This window comes from Pholis gunnellus (assembly GCF_910591455.1).
Source record: "Pholis gunnellus genome assembly, chromosome: 10".
In the NCBI taxonomy this organism is placed as follows: domain Eukaryota; kingdom Metazoa; phylum Chordata; class Actinopteri; order Perciformes; family Pholidae; genus Pholis; species Pholis gunnellus.
In genome coordinates, this window is record NC_136537.1 from 6979029 (window position 1) to 7003687 (window position 24659).

The 24659-nt window shown below is 43.5% G+C and overlaps 1 protein-coding gene across 1 annotated transcript in view; it reads left to right on the forward strand.

Annotated features, from left to right (window-relative positions):
* ppp3cb (protein phosphatase 3, catalytic subunit, beta isozyme) overlaps positions 1-24195 on the forward strand; it is a gene marked incomplete at both ends in the record, with an annotated part of 31707 nt that extends 7512 nt beyond the window's left edge. The window contains 13 exons of the mRNA XM_079168170.1: positions 6013-6213; positions 9121-9245; positions 10872-10983; positions 13351-13496; positions 14918-15057; positions 16304-16381; positions 18345-18439; positions 18665-18790; positions 19676-19753; positions 19927-20011; positions 20289-20386; positions 21329-21376; positions 24017-24195. Of these exons, the coding sequence (XP_079024296.1) occupies positions 6013-6213; positions 9121-9245; positions 10872-10983; positions 13351-13496; positions 14918-15057; positions 16304-16381; positions 18345-18439; positions 18665-18790; positions 19676-19753; positions 19927-20011; positions 20289-20386; positions 21329-21376; positions 24017-24195 (1511 nt within the window). The remainder of the gene's footprint in view (positions 1-6012; positions 6214-9120; positions 9246-10871; positions 10984-13350; positions 13497-14917; positions 15058-16303; positions 16382-18344; positions 18440-18664; positions 18791-19675; positions 19754-19926; positions 20012-20288; positions 20387-21328; positions 21377-24016) is intronic.
* Between the last annotated feature and the right edge of the window lie 464 nt (positions 24196-24659).

Sequence of the window (24659 nt, forward strand, 5' to 3'; positions counted from 1 at the left end):
CCAAAAACAAACTAATTATCTAACTATCCAACTAGAAAGGTGCAGACTCCAGATCTCTGCTAGGTGTGTTTGCAACGACCACTGCTGCATTGCTTGATTGAATGAATAGAACCTACAATTGGCTGACCCCCCCTGTCTACACATCAATGGGCTGTAAGATGTAGTAAAACACTTCATTCAAACTAGAAAACAAGCACAGATGAATGCAGGCAATCAGCTCGTAGTCGTCGTACAAGACATTTCATACAATCTTGCCAAAACTAAAATTAAACTCACCGAGCTGTCTGCCCGCTTAGCAGTGGCTGAGTTTCAGAGAGGCGCCCAGCATTGTGTGTGCTAGGTCCGTTTGTCGTTACAGTTGTGTGCGAGTCACGCACACACTCACACACGCGACCAATCCTTTGCATATCTCATCAATCTCCATCCTATCTTAAATTTATTTAAAGTCTTTTGAAAGTGGAGCATTCATTTTTAACATTATGCTGGATAGTTAAATGAATAATAATGCATCATATTGTAATTAGTATTCATCGACAATGCAACAAGCAGCAATACCGTGAGCCAAACTAATCAGAATCAGAATCAGAATCAGAACCGTTTATTGCCATGGTATGTTGAACATACAAGGAATTTGACATGACGGGAAGGTGCTTAACATTTAACAATCAACAACAACAACAACAATCAGTGCAAGTAGAAACAAAATAATATTAATATTGGGATATAAAATAAAGTAAGATATAAAATAAAGTGAAACAGAATAAGGATGAAATATAAAATAAAGTGAAATATAAAATAAAATATAAAATAAAGTGCACAAACGAACCGATAACAGGACTGTAAACAACGAACAGATAACAGATAACAGAACTATAAACAAGTAAGATGTGTAGTGTAAAAGTGTCGAGTGAAATACGGATCGAAGGGATGCAGGGGAGTGACCGGTAGGAATTTTTCCTGGGGATGACAGTCAATGGGGGTCCCGGGCTCTGTTAATGAGCCCGACTGCGGAAGGGAAGAAGCTGTTCATGTGTCGGGAGGTCTTGGTCCTGATGGACCTCAGCCTCCTGCCAGATGGGAGGGGCTCCAACAGTTTGTGTCCAGGGTGAGAGGGGTCGGCTACAATCTTTCTTGCTCGCTTCAGGGTCCTTGAAGCGAACAAGTCCTGGAGGGACGGCAGATTGCAGCCAATCACCTTCTCAGCAGAGTGGATGATGCGCTGCAGCCTGCCCTTGTCCTTGGCTGTGGCTGCAGCGTACCAGACCGTGATGGAGGAGCAGAGGATGGACTCAATGATGGCTGTGTAGAAGTGCACCATCATTGTCTTTGGCAGGTTGAATTTCTTCAGCTGCCTCAGGAAGTACATCCTCTGCTGAGCCTTCTTGGTGATGGAGCTGATGTTCAGCTCCCACTTGAGGTCCTGGGATATGATGGAGCCCAGGAAGCGGAAGGACTCCACCGCGTCGACGGGGGAGTCACACAGGGTGATAGGGGCTGGTGGGGCTGCGTTCTTCCGGAAATCCACAACCATCTCCACTGTCTTTAGAGCGTTGAGCTCCAAGTTGTTCAGACCGCACCAGGTCACCAGATGATCAGTCTCCCACCTGTAGGCGGACTCATCCCCACCAGAGATGAGTCCAATGATGGTCCCGACTCCCCGAACGGGCACATGCTCAAGTTGTTCCAAGTTGTTTTTTTCCCTTCTACTGGTGAAGGTATGACTTTGCCTCATATTACTTGTTACCTTCATTGGTTGGGTCATTGGTTGGGGTTAGGCCACGGCAGCGTAGGGCAAGGCATGCCTTTGTTAGGTTAGGAAAAACAATAATCGCAACTGTGTTATTTTGCATAATGATTAGCCATGTACTTCTGTTAGTTGCATTTTCGGAACATTGGAGGTTTGTTTTCAAGATAACGGGCTTTCGAACAAATGGGTTTTTAGTTAAGGGACATTTTTTGGACTATTGTTTTTTTTTTTTAATTATGGGCCGTCGGAACAATGGCATGGCACCGATATTTGTGTAAATTAACCCTTGTCCTTGCTTTCAGTTGTTGTAAGATGTGGATTTACTGTTTGTGCCAGTCCATGTTATTCGCATACTACTTATATATTAGTAGCACTTCTCCACTACTCTCCATCAGCTGATATATGTTTTCATGGTGTTTTGTGTTAGCATAGTAGCTACCTTGACATTTCCCCTCTTGTCCTCTCTACAGGTGGGTCTGAATGTGAATAATTTAGCTTGTGAGCTGCTAGTCAGAATTTTAAACTACAACTGTTTCTGTTTTTGAATGTGGTGTCATGGGCTAAATGTATTGGAATTCATTTAAAAACAAATTGTGTAGCCAATTGTCTTTGAGGACACTCAAATGATATGTTTCAAACTAGAACGGTTATTTGCAGGATTTGGTCAAACACTGCTTGTGTTTTAGTGCTTGCTTGAGTGTGTGCATCAAGCTAGCAGGATTAGTTGTCCCATTAGTTGTGACATCAGGCTAACATGAGATTTTGTGTAAGAATAAAATAATTTCTGAAATCATCAGAATGAGCTAAAAAAGTGAAAAAACATCTCTGTGCAGCATGATAATATCAGAGAATAGCTGTTCACCATAAAGTACTTGGTGTAAACTGATTCAGTTGTTTTCTAGTCTATGTGTATGAGGTGGCAACAGCAGAGAAAACAGTCAATCCCAGCTGCTTGTTTTCTCGCTGCATAGCCTGGGTCATCGCTCGTGCTTTCATGAAACCGCCCAGACTTATGATCGAGCTCTGGTCTCACTCAATGACTTGAAACTAAATCAACATTTTGAATTTGAGTTGTGCCGTTTTTGTTCTCCTCAAATCCCAGAACTCAACGTGTCCGGAGTCTGTTCTTGTTGTCAGCTTGAAATGACACAAAATGATCCTTTGTTTGGAACGAAAACTGAACTTCTTTTTAAGGTGATGAAGCCAGGATGCTTTTTTTACGTGAGCCAAGCACGTCGCGGCATGTTCAATTTAGTCACTGAAAGACGTCCTTTATGATAATAATGTTGATAATGAAAACTCTTCAGACATATCTTGATTTGACTGAACTGTATGTGTGTTTGCGATTGAGTTAACCATCAGATCAAAATTTGATTTTATATCCAAACACTATAGCTAAACTAATCATCAGTACTCCCATCAGTACTTTGTGTTTCATGCTAATTTGCAAATGCTAGCATTGCTAATACACTAAACTAAGATGGCAAACATTTCTCCAGCTAAACATCAGAATGTTAGCATCACAACGTCATCTTTTGTAAAAGAACTAGATCTAATCCGGTCCAGAGCGTTACAGGAACAAGGTCTACAAAAAGGTGGACCAGGCCATATCAGCTGGCCCACAAACTGGCTAACGTGCTGCTCAGTTGTACTACGACTGAATGCATATACTGTAGATCATAAATGTGAGCGCTGTATTAAATGTAACTGCATTTCTTCTGCGTCGATGTTGTGCTCCAGGCCTCCAAATAATTTTTGCCAACAAAGTTGCGTTGAGGAAGAAGAAGAAGCCGTAACAACATTCATAATCTTCGACCTTTCCATGCTTGAACCTCTTAAACTGGTCTGAAATCCAGTAGTGATCCTCATGAATTGTGCGCTCATCAAATAGTCAGTTGTCAGGTGCAGAAGACCTTCTTGGTTTGACTCTCCTCTCTCCCATTCCCTAACTGCCAAGTATAGTTTTCCCAAGTATAGTCCCTTCCCCAAGCTCTGTGTCTCTGCTGCTCCACACTCTCTCGTACCTGCCCTACTTTCACACCGCTCACACAATTTACGAGTTTCACACTCCTTCCCTCTCGCTTCTCCGCTCTCCCTCCTCTCTCTCTCTCCCCCTCTCACGCACACACACACACACACACACACCAGGAGCCAGAATAACCAGACATATACAGTACACACACACACACACACACATTGAGTTCATTCATGTGTGCAAGCTTCAAACAAATACTGTACCTTTTCTTTTTTCCGATGCTTGCATCTTTTTGTCACTTGTACCTGCAACACTACAGCTTGTAGCACAGTACAGTACTGTGTGGTGTTGTAGACGCAGCACATTACATTGCAGCGCAATGGAAGAGGGGAATTAGCCGCTGACTAAGCCCCGTTTCTTTTCATAAATACATATGAAGTCATGAGTAATTGTTTTTCTGTCTTATGTTCTCTGAGAGCTTGGCGTGCACAAACCTTTTCATCAGTCAGTCCTAACTTGAGGGGCGAAACTGGTTTTAACATGTAGATCCGCTGTTCTCAATCGATGGGAAGCAGACCCTTCAGCTTGGCAGCTGGTGATGTGCTGGAATGTCTCAGGGTGCCTTTTATATGTTGTGTTTAGTGTTCTTAAGGTGCGTAAAAATGTCTCGGGGTGCAGTCGGGGCCAACCTATGCAGCCATAAGGTGCCATTAGATACTTAAGGGTACTCTGAGATGCGTTTTGGTTAAGGTGTCCTGGGGTGTCCTTCTGGCGTGTCTGCCTGCTCAAGTAGATATCCAAATGGCTAGATGGTACTTAAGTCTTAAAATAACTCAAAACCAAAGTAACGATGACTGTCTGGTTTGTCAGAAGCAATTTTCATCACCAGTCATGTTTAAAATTATGAGTAAAATCCTCTTAATTACTCATAAAGTGTGGATTTAGGTTGATTGCAATTGACTTGTCCGGCTCATTTCGCAATAGTGCCCAAATGTTGCTGATGTTTCAGTGGTGATTGCATAAAACCGTGCAGTGTGGTTTCATGTGGTTGTGGTGCTGCTTTTACTGTAAAGATGGAATAAAATGTGAGTATCACATTAAAATGTAATGATGGACATCAGTGGGGAAAGCTCACTGAAGAGGCTGGGGCCTGTTAAAGTGACAGGAAGAGAGGGAAGTGGCAGTAAGAGGAGTGAAAAATTGAAAAAAAGAGAGAAGGGGCAAGAGGAGAGAGTGCAAAACAGAGTGTGTGTGTAGAGAGAGAGAGAGAGAGAGAGAGAGAGAGAGAGAGAGAGAGAGAGAGAGAGAGAGAGAGAGAGAGAGAGAGAGAGAGGGCCAGGCCTAGTTTTGAGTTTATGATCTAGGCCATTATCTGTGTTAGCACTGGTGGGGCTCCAACAGGCTCTGTGGATTCTGCATAACAATGCCTTTTATGAGCTTGTATGTATCTGTGTACCACTGTATGTTCACACACACACACACTGTATGCAATCATGCGTGTCAACGCCATTGTGCCATACATGATGTACGCATGCGCCTCTGCGCCTCTGTGCCTCTGCCTTTTGTTTCTTGCCACTGAGTTTGGGCCTGCTTGTTAGGACCGCTCGTGTGTGTGTGTTTGTGTGTGTTTGTGTGTGCCTGTGTGTCGATTGTGTTGTCTTATGTGTGTATGTGACTCCTCACGTGCAGCTGTGCGCTACTGCTGTATCACCCCCGTCGTCAGTCAACCCCCCTCTCCAGCAGCGCCCTGGGGGCCTTCATTATGTAAGAAAGACATTACTGCAGAACAGAGGCAGAGAGACATTACTGCAGAACAGAGGCGGGCAACCCTGATAACTCTGGCAGCCCCTGCTACAGTACAACCCGCTTAGGCCTTCATAACACACGCGCGCGCGCGCACACACACACACACACACACACACATACACACATACACACAGTCAAAGGCTGAAGCAGAGGTGTGATCAGGATGATGGTGAGGATCAAAAGCCTCTGATGTTTGTGGGAAAGCTTGATAACAAATGCAGGAAATATCAATAAATCATGTACTGCATTACAATAAACGTTCTTCTATTTTCTTCCCTGTCAACTCCTCTCCATCACCTGTATCCATATATCCATACGCCCATTTAAACTCCCCTCCGCCTTCTTAATCTCAAATAATACCTCCCATATTGTATCCATCTTCCTTCCTGCATCATTGATCCCCTTCTGTCTCCATCTCTCTATACACCTTTTCCTTCTCACTGCCACCTCCTGCCTATCCTTTTCATCACTCCCCACTCTCCAGCGGTCCCCTTCCCCCTGGCCCACCGGCTCACCATGAAGGAGGTGTTTGATGCCGAGGGCCGGCCGCGGGTGGACCTGCTCAAAGCTCACCTCACCAAGGAGGGCCGACTGGAGGAGGCCGTGGCCCTGCGCATCATCGATGAGGGCGCCGCCATCCTGCGGCAGGAGCGCACTATGTTGGACATTGAGGCGCCAGTCACGGGTATGTCATAGTGATGAAGAGTGGAGGAATGCGGCGTGAGTTAGTCTGTAATTTGGTTACGGAGCAGTTCAGAAAAAAATAGTAGGAAAGCCTGATGTGAGTTAAAGGAATAGTTTGACATTTTGACCAGCGGACAGTTAGCTGAGCTTAGTTTAGCAGAACGACTGGAAACAGAGAACTAGCTCGTTAATTAAAGTGTAATAACTCATTTGTTCAATCTGTTTAAAAAAGCAAAGGGTAAAACATCACTTCACCGTTTTATGGCTTTTTTTCTTTACCATTTACTGGCTGTGAGCGATAACATCCTGAAGTCTAAACCACTTGCCCGGTAACTACTCCTGCCCAAGAAATAGTCCCGTACATAACACCCCAAAAACTGTGAATTCTGTTTTTTACACTTCCGTTTTTGTTTGGATTAAACAAACAAGATATAACGTGTAAGTTAGTCTAATTGTGTTGGTAGGCAGATTCTGTTAACTTCAGTCAGCCAGGCTAACTGTTCCCCTGTTTTTTTTCTGTCTTTATGCTAAGCTAAGCACAGGTCGCGAGACCATCACAGGGCTGACACATAGAGACAGACAACCATTCACACCATTCAGAACATGCAAACTGCACACAGACGGACCGGCCAGCGGGTTGGAACTAGGAAGTCAACAGAAGGCGACAGTGCTATACCTATCCATGCTGCCCCTAAATGTCAAGCTAGCCATTTAACAACAGTTTGCTGCTATTGGGACTACCCACACAAATAAAGCAAAAGAAGTGTGTTAACATACGTATGTGCATGACAAGCAAATGGATCACACACTTTAACAGCTAGGGCAAAGATAGTGACAGTCAAACAGAGAAAGAGAGAGAGCGAGACAGAGGAATGGAGCTGCGTAGCAAAAAGGAGAAAGATTCATTCATTAATCTGCCATATGTATCTGCCACCCTTTTAATAGGAACTGTTGTTCGGTCGCACATCACTGAGAGAACCAATTGGCACTCGTGCACCTCACAATGACAGGCGCTAGCTTTGGTAATATCTGCATGTATTCCCTTGCCAGAGAAGTGGTATGAACCGTGGAGAATGCCGAAGGGAGGGAGTGGGAGGGGGACAAAACGGAAAACAAGTTTCTGAGACGATAACACAGAAGACAGACATGCAGACAGGCGGACCCAGACACTTCTCAACCCATTCACACTGCTTGGTTAATGTACCTTTGTATCTCTGCATGCGTGTGTGTGCGTGTTTATGCAAATGCGAGCGGTGAGATAATTCTGTGTAGGACTTCGTGCCCACGCAGTGTGGAAACATCGCTCGGCTTTCACAGGTACAGATCCCCGGGGACGAGGACAGAGAGACAGGCAGATGGAGAGACAGTCGATCCTAAGCTGCTTAGTGCAGAGGTTCTCACAAAATATTGATCAGTTTCCAAGTTTCTCCACTTTTTCTTTTCACGATTCTGATCCAGAAACACCCACCTGATTGGATAATTAGTTAGCTGTGATCAGAAACTACAGGAGAAGTAGTGCAGGTTCTTGTGGGGAGGAGCTTTAAGCAAATGTAATGGTGAGGAGATATATTACGCACAGTTTAGCACTTTGAAGGAGTCTCTCTGGAGATGCACTAAGACAGACGGACTAGTGAACGGACAGGCGGGTGGATGGCGGAAATTTAAATGGACAGGCTTTTAGGGAGTCGCATGAAAGCCTCTGGGAGAATACCGAGGCAGGTCTGAGGAGGCAGACAGGTACGGCTCAATTTCACTCATGCCACCTTGCATTCCCAAATTCCCCGCTCAAATTAAGGTGAATGCTAAGGAGTAGACACAAAAACAGACACTGACATGGCAAGCAGATGGAGGGACAGGCAGACGTAACCGGCCGGGCAAGATGCAAGATGGCCAGTCGTAGGATGGGCTGCAGAGGGGAACTATGAAACTAAAAGTGAAAAGGAGAGGCCAGGCAGATGGCGCGGGAGGCGGATGGGAAGATGTATGCTGGCAGATCACACAGACAGTCCTGAAGTCTTTCAAAATACAAAGTGTTCGGCATGTGAAGCCTGATATGAATAAACGTCTGGATATGACTTGGAACAAATCTTGGGGGAAATTATTAGAAACACATGGTGATTGATATAGAATCAGAGTCGATGAGGCTCCATCAGGAAAACTAGATTTAAAGTCTGATAGATGTGAAATGTACCCTGATGTAGTGCGGTGAAGGTTGCTGTTATCTTGAAACTTGTATGATATATAGCTCAACAGTAATTAGTAGCATCAGAGATACAATTAGTTCTGTTTGATTATCAATTAAAAAGCCTTGGTGATTGTTTTGGATATAAAATGTTGTAAAATGATAATCACAATTTCCCAAAGCCCACGGTGACATATTCAAATAGCTAATTCTGTCCAACTAACAGCCCACAGCTCAACGTTTTTAAGTATAAAATCAAATTAGACAAAGAAAGGAAGCTGGAACTTTTTTTTTGCTTAAAGTGACTCAAATGGCTAATCACAATACGATAGTTTTAGATACATTCATCAACTAATCAACGACTGTGTTTCAGCTATAAGTCATTTTCTCTACTATTATTGTTAATAATCTATAACTATACATATAGATACATATATTGAACATGAGATCTCTGGTGTGTTCCTTAACTGGTTGGATTCAAACACAGACCTCAACATTATTCTTTCAGGAGGATATTTCTATCACTCATATTCAGTTTTTCTTTCATCAGGCAGGTGAGTGATGTTTCTAGATCAGCAGACAGAGCGGACATACCTCTGCAGATGCAAATCAGGCCATATGGAGCCACCGAAGCCAAGATGGTGCCACGCGCTTTTACTGAGTTATGAAAAACTGAACAACCCGCGGCCTCTATGACCCTAACACTGTTGTGTGCTGCCTCCGCAGTGTGCGGAGATATCCACGGCCAGTTCTTCGACCTGATGAAGCTGTTTGAAGTGGGGGGTTCTCCTGCCAACACTCGCTACCTCTTCCTAGGGGACTACGTGGACAGGGGCTACTTCAGTATCGAGGTGAGGATGGACACTGAAGCACACATCTGAACATCACACTATTTCACTGGGTGTGTGTCCACTGTGTTTACAGTGAGCTTACAACTAAATCAATGTCCATTATGGTGTATATTGCCCTGAAGTCTATTATGCAGTTTCTAGTAGCAAGGTTTATTTCATACGGAGGTATACAGTTACCTCATTGTGTTGTATTCAATGAATTATAAAGGTACAAAAAGTACTTGAGATTAGCATATAGCAGTGTGTGTGTGTCTGAAAATGGACACGGACCAAAATGATTTAAAATTCATGGATGACTCAAGGTCAGTAATCACTAACAAGGGTATAATATGCTGCTTACTGGAATATGTATAGAAACTGAGTGGAGATAGTATATTCAGGGGGCCGTTTGGACATCTCTGTAAAATAGACGTGAGTGCAATATGGTATTTTTGGGATTGCTTTGTCTGGCAGAAACGCTCCACAGATCGGGAGTGTGACTTGAATCCATAATGATACAAGCGCATGGTGAACGTCCTGGCCTGTTGAGCTCACTCGGCCTCCATGGCGTGAGGGCTGCATCGCTGTTTGGACGGCAGGAAGCAATATTTAGGCCACCTTCCTAACACACTTCAAGGGCACACAGACAGTAGGTCTTAATGCAGAGCTTAGAGGATATACCGTGTGTAGGTGAGAGAACACCCTCTGACACATTTGTAGTGATTAATAAAGTGATAAAAGTGGAAACACATTGGCTGATAGTAGATTCTCAAAGATGTCGGACACAGCCACAGCTCTTCTCAATTCATTTTTATTTTTCTGTGAACTCAAATCAGGTAAAATCCTGTTCATGTCTATCTTTAGACTGGGGTGAGGACCAATTTGCTCTCAGCTCCACAAATTTGGGCAGTGGATGGTTCATGCAGGGAGGGAATTCCTTGTGACGCTTCCAACGTGATCCTCTGTGTCTCGCTTTGAATTTCCAATTAGAATTTAATGAGGGGAACTGCAAGTGAAATGACGACAACTCTTCCTCATACAGTTGCTTACTAGCGATGATGCTAAAGAGACATTTTCTTAAAGGAATAGTTTGACATTTACACTTATTTGCTTTCTTCACAGCGCTGCTATGACTGTAGCTTTACCCCCTAAAACGTTGAACTTGTCATTTGAGCCAGGCAATATAAGAAATCAAACATATTTCCAGAATAGTAGGGTCAGTCGAGAGCCATAATTGTAACAATATTCACCTTTTTACTCAACAATATTTTAGTCAAGCAATTGGTTTTTCTTACGTTGATGTGTTCAGATAATAAAACATAGTGACATTATTGAAACTTACCAGTTGGTGCCTTCCTTGTTTACAAGTAAATTCATTGCAACTAAATAGTTAACACATTTGATTGATGGAAGTTGTAGAAATACTTCACAACCCTAATCTGATTTAGAAGACAATTGAATGACATCTGACTGAACACTGGGTATTGACCTGTACAAAATGAGTGCTGCAATTCATGCTGCAATTACATACCATAATGCATTGTAAATGTACTCCTATTTTAGGCACATTTAATGATGTTGTTGTTATGTACAGCTGCTTATCTATAACTAGGTGTTATGCCTCTGTCTCCCCTGGTGAACCTTTAGTGTGTGTTATACCTGTGGTCACTGAAAAGCCTCTACCCAAAGACGCTCTTTCTTCTACGGGGAAACCATGAATGTAGACATCTGACAGAATATTTCACCTTCAAACAAGAATGTGAGTGACTCCTGCGTTTCCTCCTGATATAATGTGCTCCTTCTCTCTTTCTCTACCGCTGTGTCTGCACCTCATTCCATCCTACTCCTTCAAATCATACCAGTCTTTTCTGTTTAAGTTATTATAAAGCCAAGTAAGCTGCAGCTAACAATTATTTTCACTATCGATTCATCTGCAGGTTATTTTTTAATGAATTGCACATTCAAAACTGGAATAGAAAACAAGCAAATATTCACCTCGGAGACTTTTTGGCTATTTCCAGTTGACTTACAAACTCTGTAAAGAGAATCTTATAAACATGATATAACGCTAAAAGACTGAGGCTGAAGCTACATGTCCGAGGCAAAACAGTCATCACCCTCACCAGCTGAAGATCCATGTAGAAGACATGACTATAAAGAGACAAGGATTGGTCTTGTTTTTGCAGTATAGAGCTTGTTAGTCGAAGTGTTATAAGAACTACAAGGCAAAATACAAGATCAGACAGTTAATTCATGCTAACATAACCCTGTTAACGGCTTAGCTTATGTAATTGCACAAGCAAGACAGAGGTTGCTTCACTGTTCATGTTTCTGAACAGTGTGTTTCACTTCCACTGTTATAAGAGAAAAAAGCTTTTAGAACGAGGACTTGCAGATGTGTTCGTATCTCGGAGACAAACGCACTGTTCGGCCCGTTTCAAATTCAAAGCTAGGCCTGCCATGCCGAGTGACACTTGCCAAGCTAGGATTGGACAATTTGCTGCTCGGGGGAGGGGTTTAACAAACAGTCACTTGTTGCAGATTCATTTTCTGTCACTCAACTAATCAATACATTATGACTGTTTCAGCTAAAAAGTTTATTTTTTCTGTCCATCTTCCTGGGTGGTATCCTCCCTCCTTTCACACTCCCATCCACCCCTCCTCTACTCATCCTCACCCTCCTTACTTCTTATTCCTCTCCATCTTTTCCTCCCTCGATCAGTCTCTCGCTCTGTCTCTCTGACTCTCCTCGCGTCCTGTCCGAGAATGGGTGACAAGCAGCAAATTAATTTGGCCCTTAATGATTGGCTCAGGGACTTGCTCTTCTGTGTCTGATTGGCCAAGGGACAAGGAAGCTAATTTCCCCTGGTGCTCGTGGCGAATAGTGGTCGCCCTCAATTACCATCTGCTGTGTGTACGTGTGTGTATGTGTGTGTGTGTGTGTGCACCACAAGTGTGTGCAAGAGCATGTACCGTGACTGCATGCCTGTGCAAGAGCGTCTTCATAAATGTTTAAGTGTGTCTGTGTGTGTGGAAGGAGCCGAAAACTGGTGGACTAGCAATAATGAGCTCTTGCTTTACACGAGGCAGATGGAGCGGTTGACAAACACACTTCTCGCTGTCTCTCACTCACACACACACACTCACACACACACACACACACACACACAGAAATGCTGGCTACTGTACAGTGGTACTCTGCAATACTGGCTTTGATTTGTGTACGTGTCGTCCTCACACTCTTCCTTCTCCTTCCCATCTCTCTTTCCTCGTCCCTCGCCGTCTCCTCTCCTTCCTCTCGCTGCTCTTAACCTCTCCTCCTTCTCCTGTCTCCCCCCATCAATCTCTCTCCTCCTCTCTTTATGGAATTATCATTCTCCTTTGCTCTCCTCCTTGCCTGCGCTCGTCCAAAATCCACCCTTCTCTCTCCTTTCTTTCCCTTCTATCTCTCTCCTCCGATCTCCTTTTGAGCTATTTTAATCCTGTGATATTGTTTTGTGTCAGATGTATTGTTACGCCCGAGTGTGAAATGTACTTTAAGGATGCTGTGTGTTGGATGTCTTTGTTGATATCGCTGTCAAATCAAAAGGAGTTTTTCATAAAGCAAAAAAAAAAAATCTGCCACGCGATGACGCCTCGACGCTGCTGCTTCATGCTTATATTTGGGTCAGATTTTGTTCACTGGAACAGAGCTGGAGTCTTTGCTTCCATATGTTGTCTGCATATGTACATTTCTTCTGTGGGAAGTAGCATTTCTAAATCATCAGAGAGGAGAGAATTGTGTCATATGGGAGCGCCGGAGAAGAGATGTCTGTATAAATTAATAACACGCTATGAGAAAATCCTCCACATTACCGCCTTTACGCCCAATGAACTGAGTTATGTTTTTAGAGGAACCGTACGCGTCTGTCTGAGGCCATTAGCCTTTGACTGAGTTCTTTAGATCCGTAGGTGTTTGTTTGTTCCCTGTGTTCCTTGTTGCAGTGTGTTTGTGTGTGATAACAGTCACACTCTGAGTGACAGTACTGAATGTACTTTAGCGAGAATGGTGGCTGTCAAAACACAATTCAGGCCCTTCTTTGTCTCAAGCCTTGAAATATCTCTCCACCCCTCTAACCACCTCCAGGTAAGATCAAGTACTCGGAGCAGGTGTATGACTCCTGCATGGAGGCGTTTGATTGCCTGCCCCTGGCAGCGCTGATGAACCAGCAGTTCCTGTGTGTGCATGGGGGGCTTTCACCAGAGATCCACACGCTGGACGACATCAAGAAGGTACGAAAAGAGGCACACACACACACACACGCACTCATTGAATCAGCAGGCAAAACACAGTAATGTACAGTCAAAATGAGTTACGATCTGAATCTGGGTTACTGCACATATATTATGCGTTTTTAAATAAATTAAAATTCTTTTATATATAATTTAAAATTATTGGGAATTGGGTGCCTTTATTTGACAGCTACAGTGGAGAAAAACAGGGAATGTGTGGAAAGAGAGCGGGGGAATGACATGTAATAAATGCTCCGATTAGCTAAACAAAATGTACTTACAAGTTTCTATTTGAGGATCTGATATCTTAGTAATTGTAAGTTTGTAATTCCGTATAATTAAATGTGTCCGTGGCTGAATTCAACTCCAACGGAGAGAAGACACGGCTTGAACTACTAAACGTACCTAGCTTACCAGATCTCAGTAGCTGCCATGTCAGACTCAAGTGGAATTATGAGGTTAACCTGCCTCACATTTACGTTATTATATTAATGAATATGAACGATAGGAGTGGAAGGACAGACAGACACCTGGCAAACAAATGCATTTAATTGATATGGTCTTTGGACTGTAAATAATCAAAGTCAAATGTTTCCTCTTATGTTAACTGGGCAAGAAAGAACAGATTTATGTTGATACATTTTCCCCATTTTATTCTTTGAAGATGCCGTTTTAGGTTTATTTGGTTTCTGTTTCAGTAGGTTTTGGGCTAAATTCAGGCATAAAAAGAAAACATTACAACCTGCCAGTCTAAAGATCTTGAAATCTCCTTTTCTTAACTTTATATCTGTCTTTACTGCTATAGCAACATTTATCATTCTTTTAATCAGGAAAAATAATAACATTAATGTAACATGTTATCCGTCTTATGCACAGTGCCGCACTCAAACACCACTGCGAGTGCCGACATAAACACACACCAACTCTTATTTATGACTTAATTCCCACATGTACTGTCAATGCAGGAAACCAGTAAATACAGTGAAGCACACATGTCGTATGTATAACAGTAATTAAGAACACAAAGGCACACACATGAACACGGAGACACGAGGACACACTTCCTCATCTAATGGCAGCGTTTCCATGGTGAATCTGCTGGTGTGACATCTTCTCCCTCCTGTGTGGTGAGGGTTGCCATGGAGAAGCTCTGCTCTGACAGTGTGTGTTTGTGTGTGTTTGCTTCTCTTTCCCCTCTGGTTTATCCTATATGTGCTGGTGCTGGTGTGCGTGCAGGTATGTTTCTCTGTGAGGGTTTGTGTTGACTGAGCATCTCTGTTTCTGTAAGCTCATCATTGTGTGTCTCTGTGTGTGTGTGTGTGTGTGTGTGTGTGTGTGTGTGTGTGTGTGTGTGTGTGTGTGTGTGTGTGTGTGTGTGTGTGTGTGTGTGTGTGTGTGTGTGTGTTCTTTGCATGTCCTAGTTGGACCGGTTCAAGGAGCCCCCAGCGTTTGGGCCTATGTGCGACCTGCTGTGGGCCGACCCCCTGGAAGACTTTGGCAACGAGAAGACCCAAGAATACTTTGGCCACAACACAGTCAGAGGCTGCTCCTATTTTTACAGGTACAGGACAAAATGATGTGACTTTCATCTACAAGAACCAACTGAACCGAAACATTACACAACAGTCCTCATAGTTCATTTCAGAAGAAAACCAACTTGAATGGGAGTGAATATAGTGTAGTACCGTTGATCCCAGGGCTCATGAAGCTCAGAGATATGAACCTGATATCCAAACAAGCCGGAATGAATGCAATACTCTGAGATAAAAAGAATTCACGCGAGGAACAATATTCTTTGAAATTAGCAGCTGAAACGTGGAGCCAGAAATAAGACTTGATCCTCAAATGTGTTCCTGCCCGCTCATTCGATGTGTTTTAATGATCTGGGCGCCGCGTGATCGTCCAGCGCCAGCGAGATGTGACTTTCATCTACAAATCTGGAATCTAATAAGTTCGGAGGACTTCGCTCTATTGGTTTGGGATGTTGGTGATGAGAGAAGAGAGAGCGAGATGCTTCCTGCACGGTTACGCCACATCCAAGATCCAATAACAATCACCGGGAATGTACAAGAGACAACTAATCTTGCCCAGTTGTGCTTACACACACACACATATTCAATGTACGAGCAAACAGCACTTACACACACATGCACAAACACACGCGCATACAGTTCCGTTTCAGCATGAAACGATATCCCACAATCCCCAGGGAGACTGCACGGTTCTGTTGCTATGACGACTGGCTACTCCTGCCAGATATGGAGTGATATTAAGATACAGTGAGAGAAAGAGGGAGAGAGCCATGGGAGGAGGGCGACGGTAGTAGTGGTGGTGGTGGTAGAAGATGAAAGATGGAAATGAAGAAATAAAAATGGAGGCCCCCCCCCCCGTGCAGAGTGTGTTGCACTGGGGCCCAGTGACATGTTGTCTGTGGAGAACACAGTGATTTTCTATGTTTAGCAGACACAGCATCAATTGACCAACTAGTGAATGCTGGACCCCCTCAGCACTGAGGAGGCCATGAGCCCTGCTCATGTCTGCCTTGTGCTAGCTGATGCCCCCTGCTGGTCTCAGCTAGACACGACTTCAGAAAACAAGGGGCCCACTCATCTCCCACTGCTCGTCTTTAAATACTTCCATCTGTTTTGTAGTTTACCGCAATCTTGATATAATGACGTGTGGCATGTTTGCCATGCAGAGTGGCTATTACTGGATCTGTGTGCGTGTTTCTTCACCAGTATGTTTTTTTCTTCGCTTCACTTGCTCTGACTCTTTCTTTCCGTGTCTCTGTCTCTCTCTGTCCACAGTTACCCAGCGGTGTGCGAGTTCCTACAGACCAACAACCTGCTGTCAATCATCAGAGCGCATGAAGCACAGGATGCCGGGTAAGCTGAGTGACTGTCGCGGCTCAGTCCTTTCTCTCGGCTTAAAAGGGAGCTCCATTTAATTTAATGGCTTACCTCGTCACTTCATGTTCCGAGCTGCTATTTTTCTTTGTCAGTAGACCGGCACAATACGGGGAAAGAGGTTCCACAATTTTTCCCTCTGTCACACTTAAACTGTGTTATTAGCATTGTTAGAGATTGTCCGACGGAGAGCACCAGCAGCCTGAACAACATTCAGTTCAATTAACTCACCTCTTGAAAACAGGATGGTAAGGCAAAGAGCCACGTGAGGTTTGCACCACTGGTCTAGATAAAGCAGTTGGGGCAAAAAACACAATTTTCTGACCCACAAATCCATCCCTGGCATCTGTTATCTTAGTGTAAATCCTCTAAATATAAGAGTGCTGCCTTAATTGCTGCATTATGAGTTGTGCTGTTGCTGCGGTTTGTGCTGTTTGGGGAACCCATTAACAGTGTTTTATCTGTTGTGCAGCTGGGCGCTTGCGTAAGGACTAGCCAAAACACACTGTCATTTTTTAAGTTTATACTTCTAAATACTACCTAATGTAGAGATGGAATAGTGTGTGTTCATTTAAAACACTGCGCAATCAAGAGAAGTGACTTCACGCAATGAAACGAGCAGCAGTGTAGAGATAGAAGTAATTCCAAGCAGGCTTCAAGTATGTTCTGTGATGGTAAAATATATTTCACGACTGTGTGTCCTCGCCGTGAACCCGAAACTTACTGTCATCTATCAAGGAGACAGCTAATGGAGGAGTAGCAGAACAATTGACTGGAAATAATTGTCTATGCTCATTATTTTTACCTGATATGGAGTAAAGAATGTTGAAACTATGCAGTAATGAGGAACGTGTGTTTGAAACATCCGTCTTACCTTCAAAGTATCGAAACTGAGGAGGGCCAGCTGCATGAACCAGATAAACCTAGATCAGACAGCCTGTGTGCAAAACATCACCTCCCGATGTATGATTTATCTCTGTACGTATAAAAGGATGTGGTGTCTTGTACTTTTTTGAGGATTTCAGCACAGACACTGACTGAGTGGCTGTGGTGCATTTCTCCCTTGCAAGCGAATAAACAGAACAAGACAACTTTGAATCTTTTGAAGACTTTATTGATTTGTGAATGACACTCTCTCCTCCCGATTAACATAGAAATCTTCCATCACAGTTCACACCGAAAAAAAATGACAAAATAAACTACACTCACAACAATCAGTATGCAATCTATAAAAACTTGACCCCACAATACAATCCCAAAGGAAATGAGAGGGTCTGATCATTGCTGAACAAAATAATGAAGCTATTGTGGTAGCAAAGCCAGCCTTGATGCTGATGACACTGGTTTGCATGTCGGCATCTGGTTCTACACCGGCTCCTCTAGAGAGAACCGCATCCTCCATAATAACAGACAATATTAGAATCCCTCTGATAAGAAAACAGCAAACTAATTCTGCTGCCCACCCAGATTATATTTGTTTATAATAAATATCCCATATTCTTGATTACTGATGAGTTTGGTAATTAGTCTATCCTTAAGGGACCCAGCTGGCAGAGGCTGCTTTTGTGCTTTGTTTGTGGGAACAAATGAAATACGCGTGCTTGGGTTCATTATCATGTCTAATCTCGGTAGGTCGTTCTCATGCTTGAAACTAATTGCTCCCAGACTTGTTTTTTATTGGGAGTAAGTCACTAGACCTGGGCCTGATTCAAAATGTTAGCTTTGTGCTGGCGGCTCCACTCAAACACTGTCAGTACCCTGCTCACTGTCATTTTGCCCACACAGATTCCTTCTTCTTTTGTTTTTAAACGCGTGGCTGTCTCGCCTTCAACCAGTCTCTGTCTGGTTTTAAAGACCTCTGAAGCAAATCCTCAGTTTTCATACACAATGTGTTTTTATTTTTTAGTTGTAACGTGGGCGTTGTTTGTCTCTCTTTCCTCAGGTATCGTATGTACAGGAAGAGTCAGACTACAGGCTTTCCCTCCCTCATCACAATCTTCTCTGCTCCAAACTACCTGGACGTCTACAACAACAAAGGTCTGACACACAGAACACACAGTACACACACAGAAAGCTGTAACCACTGCGGTGCCATTATTTTAGACTGAACAGTCAAATTCTGCAGCCAATTAGCAAACATTTTTAAAACTGTATGTTTAACATGATATTTTATGATGAATATTTAGGGAACATTATTGTCTACTGTATGACCAAAGAGGAAATGGCTATAATGTGTATGTATGTGTTTGTGTGCGTGTCCAGCGGCGGTGCTGAAGTATGAGAACAATGTGATGAACATCCGTCAGTTCAACTGCTCTCCTCACCCTTACTGGCTGCCCAACTTCATGGACGTCTTCACCTGGTCGCTGCCTTTCGTGGGAGAAAAGGGTATCACGTGCACACACGTATCTTTTATTTAGACTCTTCCACACACAGTACATTTTTATTCAAAACATCATAAGGCACAGTTGTCTTCGGTGATACTGTAATAATGAAATGCTCCAGTCTTAGACTCGTTAAAATGCTGATCAAAACGCACCTTCTTTCAGCTAAATTAAAATCTGAGCGGTTTGGGGGACTTCTCATCTCAATTTGCATCTCATGTGAAGTGAAATAGCAGCTGCCATGGATCAGTTAACACATGCAGAATAAATTAAGACAAAGAGATGTTATGCCAAAATCGAAATCATCTTCGATTCATGATACATTTCCGTCAAATGTAGCTTATGTGCCTCCCGTCCAAATTAAAGAGAGGGGCCAACTGTTGTAAATGTAAATGATCTTAGATCCTCACTCCATCTTTGTCCTGCCATGAACTTTGAAACCCTCCTGAACGGGACAGAAGAGTTGAGTCTGTGCTGCACAAGTCAGGCACAACTTTATCAGTCTTGAGCTTGAGCTGTGGAACACAGATGAAGGTGAAACGGTACAAGGGATAATACGTTCCTACGTTTTAAAGGGAAGATCCTTTTAATGTACTTTACAGTACATGGTTCTTGTACCACTTTATAATATTCTCCAAAAATAGCAATTAGATCGGCTTAAAAAGGTGTACGACCCCTACTTACAGGATTAGGGACTCGTGGGTAACCACAGTTTAGTCAGATTTGAGGCATTTTATGCCTTAATTGGACAGCAGCAGCAGAGAGATGACAGGAAATGAGGGGAGAGAGAGAGATGGGGAAGGACACGCAACAAGCGTCCCCAGCTGGGCGCGAACCGGAGGTGCTCCAATACGTCCTTGGCTAAGTTTGTGCGTCTGTGTGTCTGCAGTGACTGAGATGCTGGTCAATGTCCTGAGTATCTGCTCTGACGACGAACTCGTGAACGACGGAGAGGAGATCTTCGACGGTAAGAGATGCTCAACACTGACATTTAAGCAATTTGACTCATTCTATGTAGGTGTGAATAAACATATGCCTGAATCATATTTCAGTCATTACGAATTTTGAAAGTTTATTTTTTTGTGGTGATGATGATGACAAGAAATCACATTATTGAGTTTGTGTATGATGCTTTTCCAGCCAGTGCAGCAGCAGCCAGGAAAGAGGTGATCAAAAACAAGATCCGAGCCATAGGGAAGATGGCTAAAATGTTCTCCGTTCTACGGTGGGTTGAGTTCTGGTTTACATACTGTATATGTGTGTGTGTGTGCGCAGTATGCTATAAATGTTGCATTTCCTTTAACCTTTGCAGAAATTAATTAATAATCACCAGATTGTCACTTTCAGCATTCAGTGTTATAACCCACAAGCACGTTTTGTGTGTTTTACAGGTGCACAATGAGGGAAAGTCTGTAATTCTCTGTATTTTTTGTCTTTTTATCAACATACACTTGTCACACACACACACACACACACACACACCGTCTCTATCTGTCTCTTAGGGAGGAGAGCGAGAACGTGTTGACCCTGAAGGGGCTGACCCCTACGGGCATGCTGCCCAGCGGAGTGCTGTCTGGAGGCAAGCAGACCTTGCAGAGCGGTGAGTGTTTAACACACACAGACACACAACTCAAACGTAACCCTGGACACACATTCAAAAACAGAACTAAAACACACACACACACATACAAGTAGACACAGACACAGTCTGAATATCTGCTTTGGACCATCCTCCGGTTCTCTCCTGCCCTCTTTCCTCTTCTCCTCCTCTGCTGTTCTTCTCTTCATCCCTCTGCCTCAATGACTTGCTCACCCACTCCACCTCACCGGTGCTGAGGATGCTAACAGCCCACTGGTTGTGTGTGTGAGATGGAAAGAGAGTTAGAGAATGACAGAGAGTAAAGACAGACAGCCAGTGTGTGTGTGTGTGTGTGTGTGTGTGTGTGTGCGAGCTAACCCCAGCTACTGCTAACACCAGGTGCCCTCTGCCATGGTCTCAGTGCTGCTCTGAGGGCCTCACATGACTAAAGCCTGAAACATCGTCTCTGAGTCATGCGTACCCACTCGTATCGGTGCCTGCTAACACAAATTGCTCATCACAGTGGGCTATGTGTATTTTTAGGGGGGGCGGGGTATTTATTCCTTTTATTCTCAGGCAGACAGGAAATGTGGGGAGGCAGAGAAGGAGGTGCAAAGGAGGTCTCGAACTGGAGAAGTTGAGGCGTCTTAGTCTCTATGCCATCACGACGTCATACAAATATTTGTATTGATATGCATCTAACGACAAGTTAGACTTTGATCTGCTTCATTCTCTGTGTGCGTTCTTAGGTGATTCAATAGTTTTTTTAATGTCTTGTTTGGTTTTGGACGGACCCGAGTAACCAGTGTTTTTAACATTTAACTGGGATCATGAAGGCTCCTGTCTGAACCACGGTCATTCTTACATTCACGTTTATGCGCAACTGCACAGAAGCATGTACATCATCTTCTCTCCATGTCCTCCTTTCTTTCTCTTCTTCTTTTCTCTTTGCCCATCCTTCAGCTACCATTGAGGCCATTGAAGCCATCGAGACAGTTAAGGACGCTGAAGGTAAAGTCCCACTCATTTCACTGTGTGTGTGTGTGTGTGTGTGTGTGTGTGTGTGTGTGTGTGTGTGTGTGTGTGTGTGTGTAGCCACTCAGCCACCCATGTTCATAAGGTCATAGATTTTTCTTACCCACGATGCACTGAGCTCTTCTAACCACATCAGCGCTCACAGCAAAGCCTAAAAGCGATGCACGCTGAAGCCACCACATTACAACACATGAAGCATCCACGTGCTTTTCTCTTTCCTTCTCTTGGGACACAGGAAGCACCACTACACCTTCTCTCCACACACACGGCACACCCCATCCAGCTTTTTCTTACACACACACACACACACACACAAGAAGAGTGGGGCTGTGGATAGGGGTGGTTTTTGTGAAAGTGGGCAGGGACACTGTGTGTTACAGTCTTTTGTTTAAATTGCATAGGTGCTGTAGTTCTGTAGGATACAAACATGCAAAACCAATCTGTTTCCCTGCAAGCAGAACCTGAGTGACCTGCGATGATTATTGTGAATGAACGCAAAGTGAAAAAGAAATATTTCTATTCATTTTACGAACCAATCCTTCAGACTTCCTCCAAAACTCTGTACTCCTGTGATGACGCTGCTCATTGAAGCCAGAACAGGTCTGCCAGGTTCTTCTGTGCTACTGAACAGATTGTGATCATGGTATCTGTTTAGTGTATCATATACTACTTTGTCTTTACTCTGCACGCTTCTGTTAACTGTAGTCCTCTGTGTTTGTACCTTTTTCCTGTCCTGAACTGCAGTCCATAATTCGTTTATGCAAATAAATGATGGGTATCTCTTGTGTATTTTCTGCTGTGTGATATGATCTGTAGCTAGGTGTTAGGTGACCGCTGCGTAAACAGTGGCATATTTGTGAGTAGCTGCATGTGTGTGAAGGTAATACGACTGTAGCTGGTGTTCAGAAGTGGACAGCGAGCTCTTCAGACAGAACTCATTATCAGTACAGTTGAGCAGTTAGCAGTTCGACTGATCTCAAAGCTTTGCGTTTTATTCATTTTGGTGAAATGTATTTTTTTATGACAACCAGCATTATAAGTGGTAACTCTAATTGTTCTCTATCTGCTTTTATGTGGCTCACTTTTAGTTTAAAGGGGCACCTCAGCAATATATGATTGCCCTTTCTTAAATAGGGGGACTCAAAAGAGGCCGACAGTGATGAATAGTCTAACTGAAGCAAAAGATCTGGACATTTCCAGAGCTTTAATCCCTAGTTTGTGTCCAGCTCCAAAAATGAGCTGCATCCTACATTTCCCATAATGTAACTAACAGCATCCTTTTGTGTGACCCTTCGTGCTTGGTAAACGCCCATGTCTTTTAAACTCAATGCTCCCATTTTATAATGCACACTTCTGCTAAAGGAATAGTTCGACATCTTGCATGTTGTTTGTTTAATTTGTACACAAACAGAAATGTAAAGACGTAAAGTTGTGGTTCCAGCATGTAACTTTGTAAAACCACAGATCTGTTTTTTTATGGATCAAACCAACGTGATACGATGTGGTTATTTGTGAGTGCTTGAGGCAGACTTTAGGCCAGGCTAGCTGTGTCCCCTTGTTTACAGTCTTAAGGCTAAGCTAAGCTAAGCTAAGCTAACGACCTGCTGGAGGTTGCTTCATCTTTACCATGGAGACATGTGGGATGTATCAAACTTCTCATCTATCTCTCTGCAAATAACCAAATTTCCTAAATGTTGAACTATTCCTTTAAACATTTGTAGTGTACAAACCAAGATAACCTTGATGACGTCATCAACTGACCTGCATGTGTAGTGTTAACAAAACATTGTAATGCACCAGCATGTTATTCATTAAATATCGCTGAGGAAGAGGAATTATGACAAAGTTGAAGCTTATTATCAAAAGACAGTGACACATTCGCTCGAATCTAACCAAACCAAATGTATGGCCAACTTAGACATTCAGTTCAAAAGAATCAACCTGACAGATACGGAAAACCTGACACCTGACTATTGTCTTTACCTTTTCATTTTTACTTATAGGTTAAAAAATATAATGGGAAAATGGTAACTCTAAAAACCAACTTCTGACTGTCAAAAACTCTCCACAGAGGTGGTTTTAAGGGTCTTCAGTACCAGGTGTCTCAGACTACTGATCTAGGATCAACAGCCAGGTCGCACTGACTGTCACGTTCACTGTGTTCACGAACTAATCCCAACTCAGCATTCAGACAATAGATGAACACTTGTCGATGTGTGTATATATTTGTGTAAGAACCCTGTTGATGTGCAAATATGACAGAACCTTGTTCATCCAAACCCCAAATATCCCTCTGCTGAAGGAACTCAATCAGGGTTAAAACTACTGAAATGTCCTTCCTGGTGTGCTCAATTGAAAGCGCTTAAAAGCTGAATTAAAACAGACTGGATGCTTTGGAAATGTGTGCACACTCACGTTGCATAAATGAATAAAATGTGCTTTGGAATCTTCAATCCATTTCGGTGCTCTGAATATTTCCCTCAAAGCTCCCAGGGGGTTTGGATACACAAGATTCTACTTAATGTCTAGTTAAATATTAACTCTGTGTGCACGTATGTATGTTTGTTTGTTTGTGTGTGTCTGTGTGTGTGGGTGCGCGCCTGCCTGTCTCCGCAGCCATCCGAGGCTTCTCTCCGCAGCATCGGATCAGCAGTTTCGAGGAGGCCAAAGGCCTGGATCGGATCAACGAGAGGATGCCTCCGCGACGCGAAGGCGTCAACAGCGTGGGCCTGTCGATGGGCCGCATGAACATGGGAGAGCCCAATGGGACCGACAGCAACAGCAATATCCAGTGATGGACATACACTCCCACATGCCCAGACACATACCTGCAGTTACAACAACTCTGATGAGGAACCGAATTTATAGATAAGTGCATAGGCATATATACACAACAGAAATGCACCACACACACGCGCACACACACAAGCAAAGTATTACATTCACTGAATAGGCTACAGACAACATCACACACACACAAACACACATGATTACCTACCCCATCCCCGTTGCCTGCAGCTGTATGTAAAGGCTGAGTCTCTTCACTGAACTGTTGGGCCCTATTTAAAGAACTACAACTCCCATGTACCTGCACAACAAACAGGAAAGAAACTACGAAACAACTTCACCACGCAAAACAGGAGGAGCTGCTGCTCACCGTGTATGTTGGGGATCACCAGTGGGTTGACAGTGTCAGTATGACGCGGCTGTGTCGGTGCTGTGTGTGTTGTGTCGGGCGGGGTCGAGTGTTTGCAAGGGG